Source organism: Kwoniella pini, chromosome 6, assembly GCF_000512605.2.
Source record: "Kwoniella pini CBS 10737 chromosome 6, complete sequence".
In the NCBI taxonomy this organism is placed as follows: Eukaryota; Fungi; Basidiomycota; class Tremellomycetes; order Tremellales; family Cryptococcaceae; genus Kwoniella; species Kwoniella pini.
The window spans coordinates 18,281-35,905 of record NC_091721.1 but is presented as its reverse complement, the minus strand read 5'-3'; the positions used below and the strand labels follow the sequence as shown (position 1 = coordinate 35,905).

The 17,625-nt window shown below is 42.8% G+C and overlaps 7 protein-coding genes across 7 annotated transcripts; 2 read left to right on the top strand and 5 right to left on the bottom strand.

The window, feature by feature from the left end:
- Positions 1-722: 722 nt before the first annotated feature.
- Positions 723-3,314, top strand: I206_104481 (uncharacterized protein; the record flags this gene model as incomplete). The annotated part of the gene is made up of 3 exons (XM_019153776.1): positions 723-1,407; positions 1,468-1,546; positions 1,601-3,314. The coding sequence occupies 3 exons, from the start codon at positions 723-725 to the stop codon at positions 3,312-3,314; spliced, it is 2,478 nt and encodes an 825-aa protein (XP_019012516.1).
- A 374-nt stretch (positions 3,315-3,688) lies between these two features.
- I206_104480 (uncharacterized protein) lies at positions 3,689-4,165 on the bottom strand (the record flags this gene model as incomplete). The annotated part of the gene is made up of 1 exon (XM_019153775.1): positions 3,689-4,165. The coding sequence occupies one exon, from the start codon at positions 4,163-4,165 to the stop codon at positions 3,689-3,691; it is 477 nt and encodes a 158-aa protein (XP_019012515.1).
- Positions 4,166-4,553: 388 nt separating this feature from the next.
- I206_104479 (uncharacterized protein) lies at positions 4,554-5,766 on the bottom strand (the record flags this gene model as incomplete). Its single annotated transcript, XM_019153774.1, has 4 exons — positions 4,554-4,908; positions 5,011-5,343; positions 5,423-5,525; positions 5,580-5,766. The coding sequence occupies 4 exons, from the start codon at positions 5,764-5,766 to the stop codon at positions 4,554-4,556; spliced, it is 978 nt and encodes a 325-aa protein (XP_019012514.1).
- Positions 5,767-6,148: 382 nt separating this feature from the next.
- I206_104478 (uncharacterized protein) lies at positions 6,149-8,709 on the bottom strand (the record flags this gene model as incomplete). The annotated part of the gene is made up of 2 exons (XM_019153773.1): positions 6,149-7,208; positions 7,304-8,709. 2 exons carry the CDS (start codon positions 8,707-8,709, stop codon positions 6,149-6,151), a joined length of 2,466 nt encoding a protein of 821 aa, XP_019012513.1.
- Positions 8,710-9,101: 392 nt separating this feature from the next.
- I206_104477 (uncharacterized protein) lies at positions 9,102-11,751 on the top strand (the record flags this gene model as incomplete). The annotated part of the gene is made up of 6 exons (XM_019153772.1): positions 9,102-9,117; positions 9,224-9,372; positions 9,448-9,831; positions 9,899-9,961; positions 10,026-10,934; positions 11,002-11,751. 6 exons carry the CDS (start codon positions 9,102-9,104, stop codon positions 11,749-11,751), a joined length of 2,271 nt encoding a protein of 756 aa, XP_019012512.1.
- Positions 11,752-11,927: 176 nt separating this feature from the next.
- Positions 11,928-13,904, bottom strand: I206_104476 (uncharacterized protein; the record flags this gene model as incomplete). Its single annotated transcript, XM_019153771.1, has 6 exons — positions 11,928-11,984; positions 12,037-12,214; positions 12,279-12,369; positions 12,433-12,835; positions 12,896-13,747; positions 13,851-13,904. The coding sequence occupies 6 exons, from the start codon at positions 13,902-13,904 to the stop codon at positions 11,928-11,930; spliced, it is 1,635 nt and encodes a 544-aa protein (XP_019012511.1).
- Positions 13,905-14,479: 575 nt separating this feature from the next.
- On the bottom strand, positions 14,480-17,578 carry I206_104475 (uncharacterized protein; the record flags this gene model as incomplete). The annotated part of the gene is made up of 10 exons (XM_019153770.1): positions 14,480-14,684; positions 14,742-14,958; positions 15,013-15,209; positions 15,262-15,391; positions 15,479-15,667; positions 15,743-15,931; positions 15,985-15,998; positions 16,056-16,369; positions 16,427-16,661; positions 16,734-17,578. The coding sequence occupies 10 exons, from the start codon at positions 17,576-17,578 to the stop codon at positions 14,480-14,482; spliced, it is 2,535 nt and encodes an 844-aa protein (XP_019012510.1).
- Positions 17,579-17,625: the final 47 nt, after the last annotated feature.

Below are 17,625 nucleotides of genomic sequence, written 5' to 3'. Positions count from 1 at the left end.
ATATCTTATGACCCGGAAAGGGGGTTTGACGCGCTACATCAATAAAACGTCATACTAAAGTGGCAAGTAAACAAATGACATAAGCACGGACCATCAAGGTTTCAGGAGATTAATGTTTATCAAGTTGGATGATCAACAAATCATCGGAATTATGAATTATAAGAAATTGTCTCTAGTGATATAGATAGTGTGGATGTATATGTATGCATGTATGTTGACAAACAAGTAAGATATAAGAGTGAGTTGCTGTTACTAGCTGAAAGACGCTTGAAATAGGCCTCGGTTGAGTGTGTTACTGTGTGTTATTTGTTGTGTGCTATGTATAATTAAAGGGGGTCTGTGCGGATCAAATGCACACACCAAGACCCCCTTTAACTATTTGATAAGTTTCATCCAATGTTTACATCGATTTCAAACCAAACATTCGTCTTCATCTCTTTACAATTTCTTCATCTTCGACCTCATTGTGTTACATCCTTATATAGGTTGAAGACACGCTCGTGAAGCTAGTCACGGACACTGTACATTTCGATCTATCCTCCCTACTTCTCAAGAGATTATTGCAACTTCTTTCAGCTTCGATCAGGTTCCCCCGCTTCAGCAAAAGCCTTCTCGGTGATTCATCCTTAAATAGACTATCTGTAAGTGCGACCAGCTGTCTTCTTCTGATTGCTAGATGAGCTGATTTTGAGGACCAGTCCTTCCGATCGCTACACCCACAGATGGCGCCAACTCCTCCATGGCAACCCACTGCTCATCCCCACCAATCCGGAATGACCTATCATCCTGGACCGCCGCATGACTCTTCCCAGTGGGTCACCTTGTATCCTTCCAGACCTCCTAGCCAGCCATACGATAGCACAAGTACGATGGACACTTCTATGGCAATCATTGAAGAAGGTGAAGAAGAGCTAGAAGAGATCTACACTCCAGCAAATCGACCTCAGAGAAAGTCCAAAGCTCCTTCACAATTTGACCCCTCCTGCAGACTAGCCTCCACGGCCAATGCCAAACCGAAAGGCAGAGGCAAAGCGAATACCCTTCGATCCAGGTCATCATCAGTACTCATTCCCACTCAAGCAATGAAGAATGAATCCGAAAATACAGCTGTCTTTCTGCCTGATCCATATCAATCTGCTATCCAACTTAAAGGTCTTAGTAAAAATGGTTTACTACCCGCTCCAGCAGGATGTATATTAGATGTGAACGATTTATTGATACTTCACCCACCAGAGAAGGAGAACACCGGTCTTCAAGGTCATACAAGTCAGTACGAGATGTACACCTGTAGAGTCTGCTCGAAGACCTACGACGGAAAGAATGCGAGGAGTGTAGCTAGAAGGCATTTGCAGGATAAACATGGTGTACCACTAAGCGTACAGAAGAGAAGGAGCAGATGGGATTATGGTGAGTTCGCCAGACCTTTAAGATGATGTGACTAGTATCAACTAACGCTCTCTGGATCAGAAACTGATCGACCCAAGTCGCAAGAAGATGCGAAAGAGAGAAATCTCAAATCGAAGCGAGATTGGATCAACAAACACCGGTGAGCTAGCATCTCCTGACTCAACGAGTTTAGCTAAATTCGTAATCTTCTTAGCCACATGCAAAAGCTTGAGAAGAATCACGAAGCATTCCTCGAACGATTCGGTCCATCTGGTATCATCACTCCTTGCGGTATAAATCTGGTCGCTCCAATCTTCCGAGGTGAAGTTGAGGCCAAAGATCAGAAGAAGACTCGATATCTTGATGGTACTCAAGGTAATTTGATCATTCCGGAGAGTATTTTAGAGGAAGTCGAAGCCATAAGAGAGCATAAGAGCGGTTCTAGATCAGGATCATTGGGTATGAGAGAAGAAGAGACCGAAGATACGGTAGAGACGAAAGCAGGTAAAGCCATCATAAAAAAGACTAAAGGAAGGAAGAAATCGATCAAGCTCAGTGAACCTCATGTCGCTACCGAGACAAGATCCAACACACCTCTCAACTCTATCTCGAATGGTGAGGGAAAGTCCTCTCAATACTATGCTGAGCCCCTCAATGTCTCCACACCCGTATCCGTTTCTCGAGGTATCGCCAATAACCCACCTCAAGTTCACCCGTGGCAAGGTATCGAACCGTTTCAACCGGCATCGATGACGGTGATCAATGGTCAATACCACTTTGCGCTTCATCCGCAATATCAGCAATTCGCAGAAGCTAGCAGCGGCACCTACCCTCTGGGAAATGCTCAGATGGTACAGGTCGTACAGATGGAAGATGATTCCGTTCCTTCGTCACCAGAAGAGGTCGATGCCTTGCCTGATCAGCAATGGGTTCCCTCAGAACATTTTTCAGTTGTGCGAACCGAACACCAACAGCTTGAACCAGCATTAGATATCACCCAGCAATGGCAAGGTATGCAGCTCAGTAGCTGGCCAGTTGAGGATGTTAAGGATAACGTCGAACAATATTCCAAAGAAGGTAGTGTAGGGGCCGAAGGCGAAGCCGTCGCTGCTGAGAGTTTGCTTGATCTACACAGCACACCTCTTAGAGGTTCAGATCAAAATGGTAGAGACGAGATTCAAATCACCAGACCTCAAACTACGTTGGGCCTGGTCTTCGATCAGACCACAATGAAACAACTTGCCTCCAGGCAGAGGATCACCTGGTCAACCGAATTACTTTCCGCACCAACTGTCGAATCACCAACTCGACCTCGTCCACAAAGATCATCCTCCTTCATCCAGCCTTTCCGAGATCATCGACCAGAAGTTACGAGATCGCTATCGTTCGATGCAAGACCCAATTTAGATGACCCATTCGTGCTGTCATCTACTCCAGCTCGACCATCATCAAGCAGTAGCGCAGACAAACCCGCATCCATCTCAACCTCGATCAAGCGAAGTAAAAGACACACAATCTCATTACCCAGTCCAAGTCCCCTTTCTTCAGCGAGTTCAGCCATCAAAAAGCGCAAACAAGCACCCGCATCTCCGGTTCCACCTCACTCTGCGTCAATCACCCGATCCGCACTTCGACCATTATCAACAAATATTAAACCTAATTACGCTGGCTCATTCGCTACCCCGATAAAACCTTCATTCGGTAATTTCCCACAATCCGTCACAAAAGAGTGGTTACAATTCAGCTCGCCTAACAACGCCGACGCCGTTCTGTCTCTGGGCTTGGCACCTACTCACTTCTTACCGACTACTCCAGGGGTCAAGGGCATCGTTGGGGCTGAAACCCCTGAAATGACTATACTCGAAGCTCGAGCGAAGAAGAGGCGAGGTGATGATGGAGTGACACCTGGAAGGGGGTTGAGGAGATAGTCAAGGAGCTATAGAGCGAGGAGCTGAAGAGCAGGCGGCTCTTTACAGTCGAGGATGAGTCACTCAGGATGCTCAGGGATGATGTTCAGATCAAAAACCTTTCGCTTCACGAGCGATGAGACTATTTCCAGCACATATGTTATACACATCATATACACCATATCTTATAGTATTCTGTACCTTTACCCATTGACCACGGACGATGGACTGACTCAAATCTCACATGCATCCATATGAGCTCAAGAAGACGGACAATGAGTTCATATTTATAAACCATGAAACAAGAAATTGTTCTCCGAAGATGGGCTTTGGTGTGGAATGGGCATTATCTAGTGTTCTCTAGCTAGTCCCTCCCTGACACACTACTAATCACCTCAGCTATTGGGTACCAAATCGGGTACCAAGTCTGATCTATCCAGCGGACCAAACTTAATAAGAGTTAGATGCGATTTGCTCAAGACATCTCTGGGTTTGGAGGAACTCATATCGAATACTGATCTCCAGGTATGATCGACCCCTGCAGGAAAATGGACGCTGGGTGGGTTATCGTACCAAGTGGTGTTCTTGGGTAAGGTTACCTCCTTCGAATCGAGTTGGGAGGATTTTGAACTAGCAGTAGGATATGATTTATAATAATAAGTGAATTTGGCGTCCTGTTTTAGACTGATCTTACCACCTTCAATTTCAACGTATTCAGGTTTCTCGTACCATTTAGGATCGTTCAAGAGAGTATCGTTGTCTTGAGTTGAGTTTTCAAAATTTACGAACCAAGGATGCATCATAGGTTCATACTGTCGATAGTATTGGGCATAAATTGATCGGCTTAACGCTGGGGGCCAAATCGATGACATCTCGCGCAGATGAATGCGCATACATCCCTATCCTTTTTGGGTATATAATTATATAGTTTGTGGTATCGTTGAGACACTCTGGGTATATCAGACCAAGTTTGAAATATATTGAAAGAAGAGAAACCTTTTCTAGAAGTTTTGTTTACCGCACATCATACCGCTATTTGTGGCTCGACCCACATAGCCTTGATTCCATCTTTACCTCAATCTCAACACCCACGTCCACTTGTCTCCTCCCTGCGTTATCACCGCTATCTCATCTACATCTTCTCTAAGTTCCTGCACTCCCACCAAAGCCTCACGAGCTTCACACATCACCCTTCCCGGTCAATTGGAATTTAACCCTTCCCTAATCCTATTTCCTCCTCCATGATGCCAATAGTCTCGCTTAATCGGAGTCATCGACGACTCTGGGTTTACTCCTACTCCTAGTTGATCTAGCAGGGGTACCTTTAGCATCGCTTCCAGCTGCATTATGTAATTCTTGAGTCAAAGCGGATGATCTTGATTTACGACCAGTAGTAGTGGATGATTTAGTTTCAGCATCGGAAGAATCAATATCGGATGTACCTGCAAGTGATTTTCGAGAAGCAATTCTACCTGATCTTCGCGATGGAGTAGCTGGAATAGAAGATGAAGTAGCTGTTGCTGAAGCGTATGTCTCACCGTCGGAAGTATTTGACTTCTTGGTAGTAGAAGGTGATTTGGCAGCTTTGGCTGAGTAGATCTTGTCTGTGAATGGGCTGCAAAGGCAATCATAAGGTAAGCCTTGTTTATCTCGATTTGAAGACGATGATATTACGGTGAATGAAGATGATCGATATCAGATTTATTAGCCCACTTACCCCTCGTATTTAAGCGCAACAGAGTATACCAACCAAATCCAACCAGCTAATAAGATTCCGGTGGGAGATTGATACCACAAAGCAGTACCAAGATGGGTAAGGGCACTTCCAACGTACATGGGGTCGGATAGAACGTTGAAAGGGAAAGAAGTGACTCTGTGGGACATCAGAATACCAAAGTAATCACCCAAGTAGGTACCAGTTACTCCTAAAGCCCACATCGAGGTGATGACGAATGTTTGACCGGAGGCGAAGAGAATGATAGCTACGAGTTTGACTAGTGGTTGGTCGAGCTCAATGAGGGATGGTTGGTTTTTCAAGGCGTTGAGGAAGCTGTGTCGTACGAGATGAGCATCAGTTTTCGCTAAAGAAAGCAGTAGTTTTTGCTTTGTGGTGAACAGAAGGCACTTACAGGTGATCCCTAAAGGCACTGATGGAGAAGATAGTCAAAGCTAAGAAGTATGTACCGACTAGAGGAGATCCAACAATCTTGTTGATTGTTTTATTTCGGTATTCTATATCATGGATATTAGCGACACACACTGAAACGGTTTAAACTCGTGACATACCATTTCTTGCAACTGTGTTCCAGAAGATAGGATTGAAAGCGGTCATAGCTACGAAAGCCCACAGACTGAGTTTATCGAATTCGAAGAGAGCAGGACCTGCTGAAGCATATTTGTATTGCGGATTGAGCAGGTCTTGGCCTGGTAACCATGATGGAATGGTGAGCGAGCCAAAGGGGGATTTGGACATTGCTAAGGGTATACTGCGATGATGTATTCTTGGGCCGGGTTGTTGTTGAGAGTTAGAGTCGGCTGCGAGCGAGTAAAGACTAGTCGCCGAGTGAGTTTGTGCCCTATATGTTTGAGACTGACAAGGAGGAATGTATAAAAGACTAAAAATAAATTATTGGATTTTACTTTGTTGACATTCCTTTTTTCAGTTGTTCATGTCGCGTCGATGACATTCCATTAAAAATCAACTTATAATAGAAATTACCTTTTTGAGTAATTATCATCATATCATCGTAAACCCCCAATACACAACAATCAGTCAAAATACCAGAGATGTGGGTATAATGCATGCAGAGTATATGATATATATATTGTGAGATGTGAATGGTCTATGGATACAATCAACTGTCCTCCCCTATAACCCTTACATTCTTAAATGTTTTCCTCTCTTTCGCTCTCCTAGCCACATCTTTCTCTAACCAAGTTAATCCCTTTCTTGGAACACCTTCAACTTTTCTAGTTCCATTAGGCATAACATTTTCCCTTCTCCAATCTCTTACTAATCTATCAACTTCTTTTCCTCTTTCTCCTTTTGCATGTTTACGTTGTCTTAAACCAGGTAATCTTTCTAAACAACTATCTAAAACTAATTCTGTTCTTTCTTTTAATGAAACAGCTTGATTCCTATCAGGGAAAGAAACTTCTAATCTGAATGAAAGCCAAATATATAAAACTAATGATTTATGTAAACTTTCTAACATTGGTATTGAACTAATTATAATTGGTGGTGTTAATAATTTTCTACCAATACCTAAAATAGGTGGTAAAGGTGGTAAAGTACGTAAAGTTTCTTCAACTAATTCAAGTTGATTTATTAATCTTGAAGGTTTGAAAATTTCTTCTAAATTCACAAATCCCTTATTAGCAAAATCATCAATCAGATTACTGAATATTGATTTTGCCCTTTCATCTCGAATATTTACAGGTGCGAAACAGAATAAATCAATTTCGTGTAAACTCAAACTATCTCTATAAGGTTCTATAAGATCTGCTAAAGGGAGTTTATGTTCATATGCTGATAACACGGTGTAAGAGGGAGTTTTGGCCAGGCTGGCGAAATGTTCCAACAGAGATCCGAATGAAGTGTTGGCTGGTAAAAGTTCTGACAAGTCGGACAGATTTCCATATGGTACTTCAAGATTCGCTCGTGGTATAGAAGGGAGATCACGTTTCATCAATTCTCGTAGGATTGGTAAATCCGCTTTGTGCAAAGTCGTCACTAAACCACCGGTTGCTGGGGCTTCGTCTGTGTCTATGGGAGAAGCGATGGTGGTCGAATCACTCGAGGTCTTGTATCGGCCTGCTCTTCCGGCGATTTGTTTGATCTGTGTCAGAGCGAGAGGTACTTCGGTCTTGCCGTTGAACTTGGAGAGAGATTCGAAAATCATTCGTTTGATTTTGCTACCGTCGGTGAGTATGATCAGCACTAGAGCTAGCAGCATAGCATCCTGTTTGAATCCAACAAAGTAGAGACGTAGTCATATAACCGCACTCACAGATTCAGACCCATTCCCACCGCATCACTAGCCACCAACACCTCACTAAGCCCATTTTCATCATTAAAATCCCTAGCTTGTTCAGCTCTAGTCTCGGGTGGTAAAGCTCCATAAACCACAGCGCATTTCTTTCCAGCAGTGGATTCTACCAGTTTCTTGACTGCGAAAATATTCGTTCGACTGAAGGTCACAATACAATCACCTGGTTGAATCTTCTCCCAATCATTCCCTAAACTTTCCGGAGCAACTTCAAGTGGTGTTAATCTATTATATTTATTGACTATAATTTCATCACCTAAAGGTTCTAATAGATTGTGTAAAAGTTTAACTGTAGTTTCATCTCCACAAAGATGAATTTCTTTAGCATTTAAACCTAAAATTGATTTTGTCCATGATCCACCTCTTTGTTGATCTCCTAGCATTTGAATCTCATCAATCACTACCACATCAAACGGTTGACCACCTGTCACTCCATTTAGAGGTAACATTTCAACCGTACAGCTTAATAATCCACTATCAGGGTCGACCACTCTCCTTTCTTCACCAGTAAGTAAATTACATGCTCTACCTTGCCCATTTAAATCTCCAACTGTACCTAAATTCATCCTTTCCCACACTTCATGAGCTAAAAGCCTAAGTGGACCTGCATATGCGCCCGATTTGGCTTTTGATAAAGCTTTAAGAGCATTATAAGTTTTACCTGAATTGGTAGGTCCAATATGTAGGTGGAATTTCCTCTTTATTGATCGGGCACTTAAGAATTCGGTAGAGTGTGCAAGCCGAGTGAGATCTGTGACTGATAAAATGGATTGAATGTGAGATTTAAGTGAATTACTGAGATGTCCAGTAGTAACACTATAGGTGAGGAAGTTTCGTAGAGACATAGATTCAATGGTAGTGATGAATTTACTTTGACCCATTGAAATGATTAAATCTTCATCGTTCCATCCATTCATCTTCATGACCTTTGAAGCTTCTTCATCGGTCATACTCTCTTTACCACTTAAATCATCTTCGACTTTCAGTATCCATTCCCTACTTAGTCTACTAGTGACATCAGGCTGTAAGCCATACACTTGTAATTTCCCTCTAGCTCTGGGAGAGTTGATGTATTCCGGTATTCGCTGTAGTAGTATTCGTAGGATTTGTTTCGGTCGTGCTGGTGCTTTTTCATCGAAGTCATTTACAGATAATTGAAGCGGTATCCTGGGTATGGCTTCGCTTCGAGGTATCGTAGGGTTCAGCAAGGCTGTGGAAGGTATTCCGAAAGGTTGTTGACGGGTTGTAGAGCGAGATATCGAGGGGGTAGTTGCGAATTGCCGTATCGGGCTTGCGATGAGAGATTGACGCAGCAAGCACCGACGGCATATTGGGCGGATAGATGGTCCTGCACGAGAGAGCGACATGGTGGGTGCTTTGGGTGATGGGCTAGATATCGATGACTGTTGTTCATATGAATAAGACGTCGATCTATGATACTTTATGAACTTTTTATTGCATTCAAAAGATGGAGGTTATTCCAGTGGGTATTACGTAAAAGGTCTGAGGGTCCGTCGTAATGAATGGTGTTGTTGTTGATCAATCTGATTCTTATTCAGATGATTTATTTCCCTCTCATCATCTTCTTTCATTATCGTCATCTCATACACTTCTTGCCAAGCTGTGAATCTCCTCGGCATCTGGTGACTCACGGACGCAATCACCTCGTCTACCGTAGCCCGGATGTGTGGGTGGAACGCCAATACTCGCATCGGAGTTTAGTCAAAAAACAAACAACAGGCATCGATAACGTTTCGTCATGTCACAGCCGCAGGGTATGTACAGCTCATATCACTCTACCTCCCAATTCTTCGTCCTCCCATTGATCGTCATCCCAATGATACACACGCCTGTCGAAGTCGCTGATGAACAACTCTACAGCCAACCCAACACCATCAACGCCGGGCGCAAGTGCCCCTTCTCTAGCTCAACCTGTTCCCGCTCAACCACCCTCACGATCTGAGATTGAACGTAAATTATCGTTCAGATCAGCGACCTCTGCGCGAGCTCATGAATCTCCCAAAAAGAAAGTGAGTTTCTTATCATTACTCTTCGTTCTGGCAGACATTATCATCGCCGCTAATTGAACCTAAAACGTTCCTCAGAAACCTACTCACCCGCCACCCCCTCATTCAGGATATCACGCATACCCAACATCAGGCAACGAATCAGATTCATCATCCATAACTTCATCTACTCAACCGCCATTTGTTGGATCACCGAATCCAACTTCGCCAATCTTGACTCCAGCCACTACATCTGTAGGCGGATTGAGTGCAATAGCAGAAAGGAAGTTTGGTAATGAGGTATTAGATGAGATGGAGCTTGAGGATGTGGAAGAGGAGAATGAGGATGAAGGTGATGCTGAAGGTGATGGGGCGGAGAGTGCCAGTGAAGCTGAAGAGGGTCTGGACGGGTTGAACAAAGGTATGGAAGGTGAAAGGGTTGTCAAGAGTGGATATCTGTGGAAAAAGCAGGAGAGGAGAAAGGTGAGCTGCCAGTCAATCCTTCTGATGAGACATAGGGTATAGCTCATACATTTCATGTGTACCATAGGCATGGAAGAAGCGATGGTTCGTGCTTCGTACCGGTAAATTGGCGTACTACAAGGATGAAAAGGTATTGCGGCTCTTCGTCACCAGATATGTTGGATTGCAAACGCTGACACCCATTTGCGTAACAGGAATACTCGTTGAAGAAGGTGATCGACCTACACGACGTCCACACCGTCGCGCCTGTAACCGTCAAAAAGAATCCCCATTCATTCGGCATCGTCACACCTAAACGAACATTCTTTGCCAAAGCCTCCTCCCAAGACGATATGGAAGAATGGGTCCGAGCGATCAACGGGGTCCGACGCAAGCTTTCGGAAAGGGAAGAGGAAGAGAGGTCGAAGAGGGAGAAGGGGGAACATCATCAACAACAGCAGAAGAGTGGATCGATCGCAATCCCGTCTAGGGATCGAGCACCATCCGAAGTCTTCGACACTATTAGTCCAACGAGTACAGCTGGATCATACTTTGTCAATCGACCTAGCGTAGGAGGTACATCAAACCCTCAAGCTATACATGCTGCTGGACATGTCTCCCCAACTCTGGCATCGGGAGGAATCATCCCACCATCTTCTCCTATGGACACGACGAATTCCCTCACATCGCAGATGGCGAAAGTTAATATCCAGCAATCCCTTCCAATGCGCAACCCATCGACAGCGGCGTCAGCTCCGTCCAGTAGATCAGTGAGCGGTCCATCAGTCAGCGCTAGGCGAGAGCCATCGACCAGTAGTATCGGGTCTACGGCACCTGGTCCACCTGTCTCTAGTACGAGCGCTGAACGACCGACTAATCTCAATCTGCCCGTTGGATCGAGCCAGTTCGTAGTCAGCTCTGAGGATGAAGACGATATAGATCTAGCTGAACAGGCGCAAGGTCAGAGCGGTTTGCAGAACTTGCCGGCGACTCCGATCGATCCGACAAAAGTCATCTTATCAACTTACCTCATGAAAAGGTCCAAGGGGCGAGGAAGAAAGGTGTGGAGGAAGAGGTGGTTTGTCTTGACTAGTCAGGGAGTGACGTATACCAAGTCGCACATGGTGAGTGACCCGTCAGCCACATCTAGTGCGAAAGACGAACGATAACTGAGTTGGCGTCGCTCTATAGGACACCAAAGCTCTTCGATTTATCCCCTTGACATCCATTCTCGATGCACTGGAAGTCGACGCTTCCGATCAGTCGAGCGCATCAGAGACCGACCAACCCCCCTCAGCTCATCCGCATCATCATAACCCTTTTCACCCACATCCACACCCGCATCACAATCAAGCTCCAAATACCGCAGCGGCGGCTGCCACATCCCCACAAACCAAAACCAATTTCACCAACGCCATGCGAGGTAGACTAACCTCGAATGATAATACCCAATCTACGCCGAAAAAGTCTGCTCAAGCCGGTGTGCCAAGCGAGAAACATGGCGAAGAGAATACATTCAGGTTGATTACGGCGAAGAGGACATATGTTCTTTGCGCTTCAAGTGAAGAAGATGAGATTAAATGGTTAGCAGCGACCAGAGCTTTGTTGAACCAATTACGAGTAAATTCTCCTTCTATCGGTCAAGGTCCAGTAGCCGCTCTAGGGGATCAACCTAAAAGTCCGATTATTGCTGTACCTACTATAACTCAACAGCCACCCACACCTGCAACTTCATTAGTTGATACACCGTCAAGCATACAACGTACGATGAGCAAATCACGATCCGCCTCAGATAGAGAATTCCCTACTGTGCAGAGGCAACTATCGAATTCGTCGAATACAGCTCCTCAACCTGGATCAATGACTAGGGGAAGAAGTGCAACGTATATGGCCAAGTCGGCCGTGGCGGACGTGGTCAAGAAGTTCCATCCAGAGGCATAGAGTGAACAGGGAGGTGCAGGGATGAGATGTATATCATATATTCTGATCATTTCGAAAAGTAACGAATTAATGAGTCAATCTGCTATTTCTATATTATACGTATGCATGTAATAATCTATCTTGATTCAATTTGTACTATACAGGATTGGAGGAGACGACTTTGGGGGTTGTTCATTTTAAACCTTGAACTCTGTGTAGATGACTGGTAGGAGAACCACGCAAGCCGTCCAGAACTATGGCAGATCGATCAGCTGAGATCCAAACACTCTCACATTGTGGACTTACTACTTTGATAGAGTATATTAAATTAAGAGGTAATGTCAAAAGAACCATAAGAGGATTGAGTGCACCGTTTGTCGTACGTAAACTTGAATTTGGTGGACCTCTGACAAGCAACAGGAAGATGGAATAAAATGCTACGGAAAAGAAATGATAGAATAACATGAACGGAGCGGGTGTGAGTCTAACGAGACGAGAAGATCAGATCAGTTTCCGTCGCAATGTATTACCAAAGAAGTCAAACTCACGCAGATAATAAACCAACTGGTCCAGCTACTTTTTCTCCTCCCATTCCAAGGTATTTTACACAACCTTCTCTCAGTACTTCCAATTCAGGCTCTGCAGAAATGACAACACTCAGCCAACAAGTTTACCAAGTAAATGGTGAAAGTAGTTACTCACCATCAGCACCTCCGAACAAACTATAAAGTGCCATGCTTAATACATTTACAACCCCACTTAATTGTTTTCTTTCCCAAAACCATTTTTTCAAAACTTCACTAATCTCATTCCAATCTTCTAATCCTTGTCTACCTTTTGGTAATGTTTCCGAAGGTTTAAGATACTTTGAAAGTATTAAAGCGTCATTAAAAGCTACTGTCATTCCTCCTCCTGTTAAAGGATGTCTCATATTATATGCATCTCCTACTAATATAGCACCTGATAAGTGATTATTTAAACCTTGAATAGCAGGTGGTAAAAATGTATTTGGCATTGAACGTAATCTTTGTGTTGCAAGTGATGATATAACTGAAGGTTGTAATGAAGAAGGAAGATGTGGAACGTATTGTTCTTCGATATGACGCTAAATCAAATATCGTTTTAATTAGTCTATCATCAAATCAAGAGGGTTTTATTGACTCACCCTCAAACTACCATCTCCAACACTAGGTAATTTTCCTTTTACATCCACCAACATTCTAACTTCTCCTTTTGCATTTCCAATTTGATATAATAAAACAGGTCCAGAAGGAGTTAGACAAACAGTACCCATATTCTTTATCGGTAATTTACAATCATCTAATATTATACCTACGAAATGAGATCGAGTAACAGGTTTAGGAGTTCTCATTCCAGGTGTCAAACGGAATTTAGAGAAACATCCATCTGCAATTATAGTTATTGGTGCGTAAATTTTTTTAACTATTCCACTTGAAGTTATTTCATCTGATTCTGCAGTTTTGAAAGAAGCTGAAATTCCTATAACTCGATTTGTATGTTCACAAAATACTAAATCTTTAACTGTAGCTTCTAAAACAGTTACTCCTTTTACATTCAAGATTTTCTTTCTTAAAGAAGATATTAATTTTCCATGATGAAATGAACGACCTTCTTTCTTACCACTATTTGATTCTATATGCCATTTACCTTTTTTATCTATCCAAGCTCCATCTAATTCATCTGATTTTTCACCTTTATTCAAACCTGCCATTTCTTCTAATAATGGATAAGGACATCCAACTTGATCTTCTCCACTTACTATACAATATCCTTCAACAGGTACAGCATCAATACCTTCTAATACATCTGCCATACCTAGTGCTTCTAATGCAGCTACACCTCCAGGTTGAAGTAATTCTCCTACTATTCTATCTGGTTCGGTTAAATCTCTTTCTAGTACAACGACTTCTCGACCTGATTGAGAAAGAGAATAGGCTAAAGCGCATCCTACCACACCGGCACCTATGATGATGATTTCAGGTTGGAGCGAGTGGATCTGTAGTTGTAAGATTGGATAGGAGCGAGTAATTTAGGGTAGAGATTCATCAGCACGACATCATGACACTAGCAGGGAAGTCCAATCCCAATAATCCACTCACAGATACATGATCTATCCCAGAACTCGCTACTTGAATATCGGGAGTGGTTGACATGTTGGTATTCGTATCTCTTGCTGCAATCACAGTCATGAATATTCTTTCTTCTGTATTTTGAGGGTTCTAGTGAGCGTCACGGGCCAGCGAGCGACTGTATGCCGAGCGGATATTGTGATTTGTTTGGGTAATATGAATATACAATGATGACAAGGGGATGATTTACGGTATATAAGTGAATCGTGAATAAATGAATTAATATACGATGGCCAATCTTTGTTTTTGTATATAATACTCAGGCACAGTCAACCGTACAGATCGCTGCTTTTATCGTTCCATACACTCCAAAACACGCGACATATTCCGCCACGAGATCACCCGATAACCAACAACACTACTCTATCGGATAACTTCGTGCTTATTATTATATCTTAATCTCATCATTGGCTCAGCTTGGGGCCGTCGTGCCATGATAACACCCCATAGATGTATGTGTACATTCATTAACTATGCTATGTCATGTATGAAACTCTACCTTCTAATCGATATCCAACAGAATTACCTTCGATTCCGATCGTCTACCTCATATTTCCATGTATACCCCTTTCACCCGGTCATATTCAGAACATTCACACTCAAAGACCATCGGGCACTTCACATTTTCCTAGCTTTGGCTTATCTCCACCCGGTTCAAACAAACTTCTAACCGTTTGTACAGTAGTATAAACACCTACGATCGTACCGAATACAATAAGGGTATAATCCATTATGATCGCCTTACGAGTTTTGGCACATGCTTTGAGATGTAGCATTGGGGGGTATATAAAGCACAATGGGATACTACGATTAGATTGAGACGATTAGCTTGACATTCAAAGCAAGTACGATCAAACTTACCAAGCGAAACTTCCAATAAGCGAAACGAATTTATCCAATTCATTTGATCCTGCCCAACTAAGTAAACTTGTGAAAACCACAATCATACTTCTAAAAACGTTTTTTTGCCATTTAACCGAAGTATTGTGTTTACCCGATCTAGAGAATATACCATTTTCCATGATTCTGACTGCGGGGAAGAGTTGTAATGGGATTGATAGGAGGATAGCCACGGAGTCTGCCAAGTACGTCAGCGTATTCAGCCAAGTACTAGAAGTGTTCAGTCACTCACACAGGAATTGAACAGCTTGGACGAACTTGTCTTCTTGAGGCAAGTTGACAATAACCACAGTTTGGATATTACTTCCATACGAAGCGTAGGAAGCTACTCCTGCCGCTGCGAACAGAATGGCAACTATGAACATGGTGATTGAGAGTAGTCGAGGGAATTTTTCCGGTTCTCTCATCGACTCGGTGATGGGTATGACCCTATGCGAATACGTTAGAGATGTGCTCTGACATGCAACCAAAATGGACTCACAGCCCGATACCCTCAAATGCGAACACGGCAGTACCGATGAGAAGAGGGAATGAGTTTTGGTTGAATAATTGGACATCTGCAATCCCATATTTAGAGAGCACTGAACCTTCATTGTAGCCGATGTAGAAGACTGTGAGGGGTAGCAGATCAGCGTATAGTCTTTTGTTGACTCCCAAGCTGCTCATGTTCGTGATTGAGAAGGTGAAAGATCACTCACTACCAATCAAAATGAACGCATCAGCTACTAAAGCTGTTCCACTCAATTTCGCTAAATTCCTAATCATTGCCAAAGGCAAGAAAACCAATAATTGACCGAAAATCAACCATCTGACAGGGATATAAGTTCGACAATCCGTAACAGCCATGAAGAACGCTTGAAGGTTTTCAGCGATGAAGATGGTGTATGCTGTGGTACAAATATTGACATTAGCAGTGGAAATAGATGGTGGAACGGATGAGTCTGAAAATATAATTTACTCACCCGCGACAAAACCAATCTGAGAAACTGCAATACTAGTCAAGATTGTAAATCGCATATATTTCCCATAAAGTGCTCCTCCAATATCACCGAAACTTCCTGGAACGTGCATATACGCTTCTACAAGTAAGAGGAAAGACCAGAGTGAGATACCTGCAATAGCTAACATGACGATTGTCGAGAAAAGGATACCTAGACGCGGTAATATTAGGTCGTGCATCATATCTGTACATCGTATTGCTCACCTCCATTGAAGAAGCTAACGCAAATCATCAGGAATTATTCGAAAACAGCTCATTGAGTGAGGATGACTTACGCCTTGCCCATGAATAAAATACCAGTACCCACGAAACCCTTTAACAACATCAAAAGAGCTTGTGTAGTCGTAGCTGTTCCTCCAGACGCTGCACCGGATTTTGTCCGTCTATGACGAGTCATACTCATCCCTCTTTTGGTACTTCCCAATAACGGTGCCCTCTCTCCTCTAGCCGCTGATGCACTAGGTAACCCATCTTGATCTGCTGTGAATGGTCTTCTGGCATATGCACCTGAACTAGATGCTATGGCTGGGAAAGATTCTTCATCCTCTTCTTCATCCAAATCATCGTCTTCATTCAAATCTTCTCCGGCCTATGCAAAAGTGTTATCAGCTCTAGATTCCAGGCGAAATGTAATAGTTGAACTCACAAAGTGCCCATATAGGAAAAGGAAATCAACCACATTTCTAACCATATTCGGCGCTTCCAAACCTTGTTCCGCTGCTCTCGTAGACATGAAATTCCTCCTGAACCCTCCTGGCTCCTTGATATGTGCTAAAGTAGGATCGAGGATGGCTGATCTATCAAGAGGGATATGCGAGAAAGAAGCTGATCTGACTGGTTGATCTGGGCGATGAGTATGTTGCCATTTATACAGGTCGTGTCTATAAATCACACGACAGAAAGGATCCGATCGTTTCAGTAGATTACGCAGAATCAAGAGGAAGTTAACTCACGTAACATCACTTCCCAAGGCATCATACGCTACTGCAAATCGATCATCTTCTTCACCTCTCATACTAATTTCCGTACTCCCATATCCACCACTAGTAATCCCACTCTCTCCAGCTGGATCACCATTATTTATACTTTCCGATCTAGGTGAAGATTTATCTTTTATAGGAGTTGATCCACCTTCATTAACAATTGGACTAGGTACTTTAGATTGTTCCCTTTCTTCAGCAGAAACAAGATGTCTTCTTAATACTTTTGCTTTTTCTTCATTTGAAATTTCAGCTAAATTTGAAAAATTTGAATCTCCTGCTCCTGTTAAATCATCTTCAACTTTATCTTTACCTTTTGAATTTTTAGGTGTAGAATTACCTGATAAATTTATTGAAGAAGAAGATTTTCTAGATAAAGAAGGTTTTAAATTATTTGAAGATTGTTTTGATAATTCATTTGAATGATTATTTTCATCAGATGTTGTTAAAGAAGTTGTTAAAGCAGAAGGTTGATTATTATCATTTTTATTATTGTTATTATTATTATTCGAAGATGACATTGAAGTTTTCCTTCCTATTAAATTATCACTTGAATGTTTTGTAGATTGTTGAAAATTATTAACAGGAGAATTTGATCTTTGAATTGGCGGAGTTAGACCACCAGGAGATTTGAAAGAAGCTGAGAAGACTGGTCTAGAAGAAGATGAGAATGATCCCCTTGGTGGGATGTTAGGTATTGCTGGACCACTAGGAGGTGAAGGACTGTGTATATCTCTAACGAGTGATCTTGCGATTGATGGGGATGTTGAAGGCTGGGGATCCGATTGAAACGGGTCATCTTTGGAGGAAGAGGGCATTGTGGTGATTTCACCGATACGTGGAGGTTTTTATTATGCTATCTATG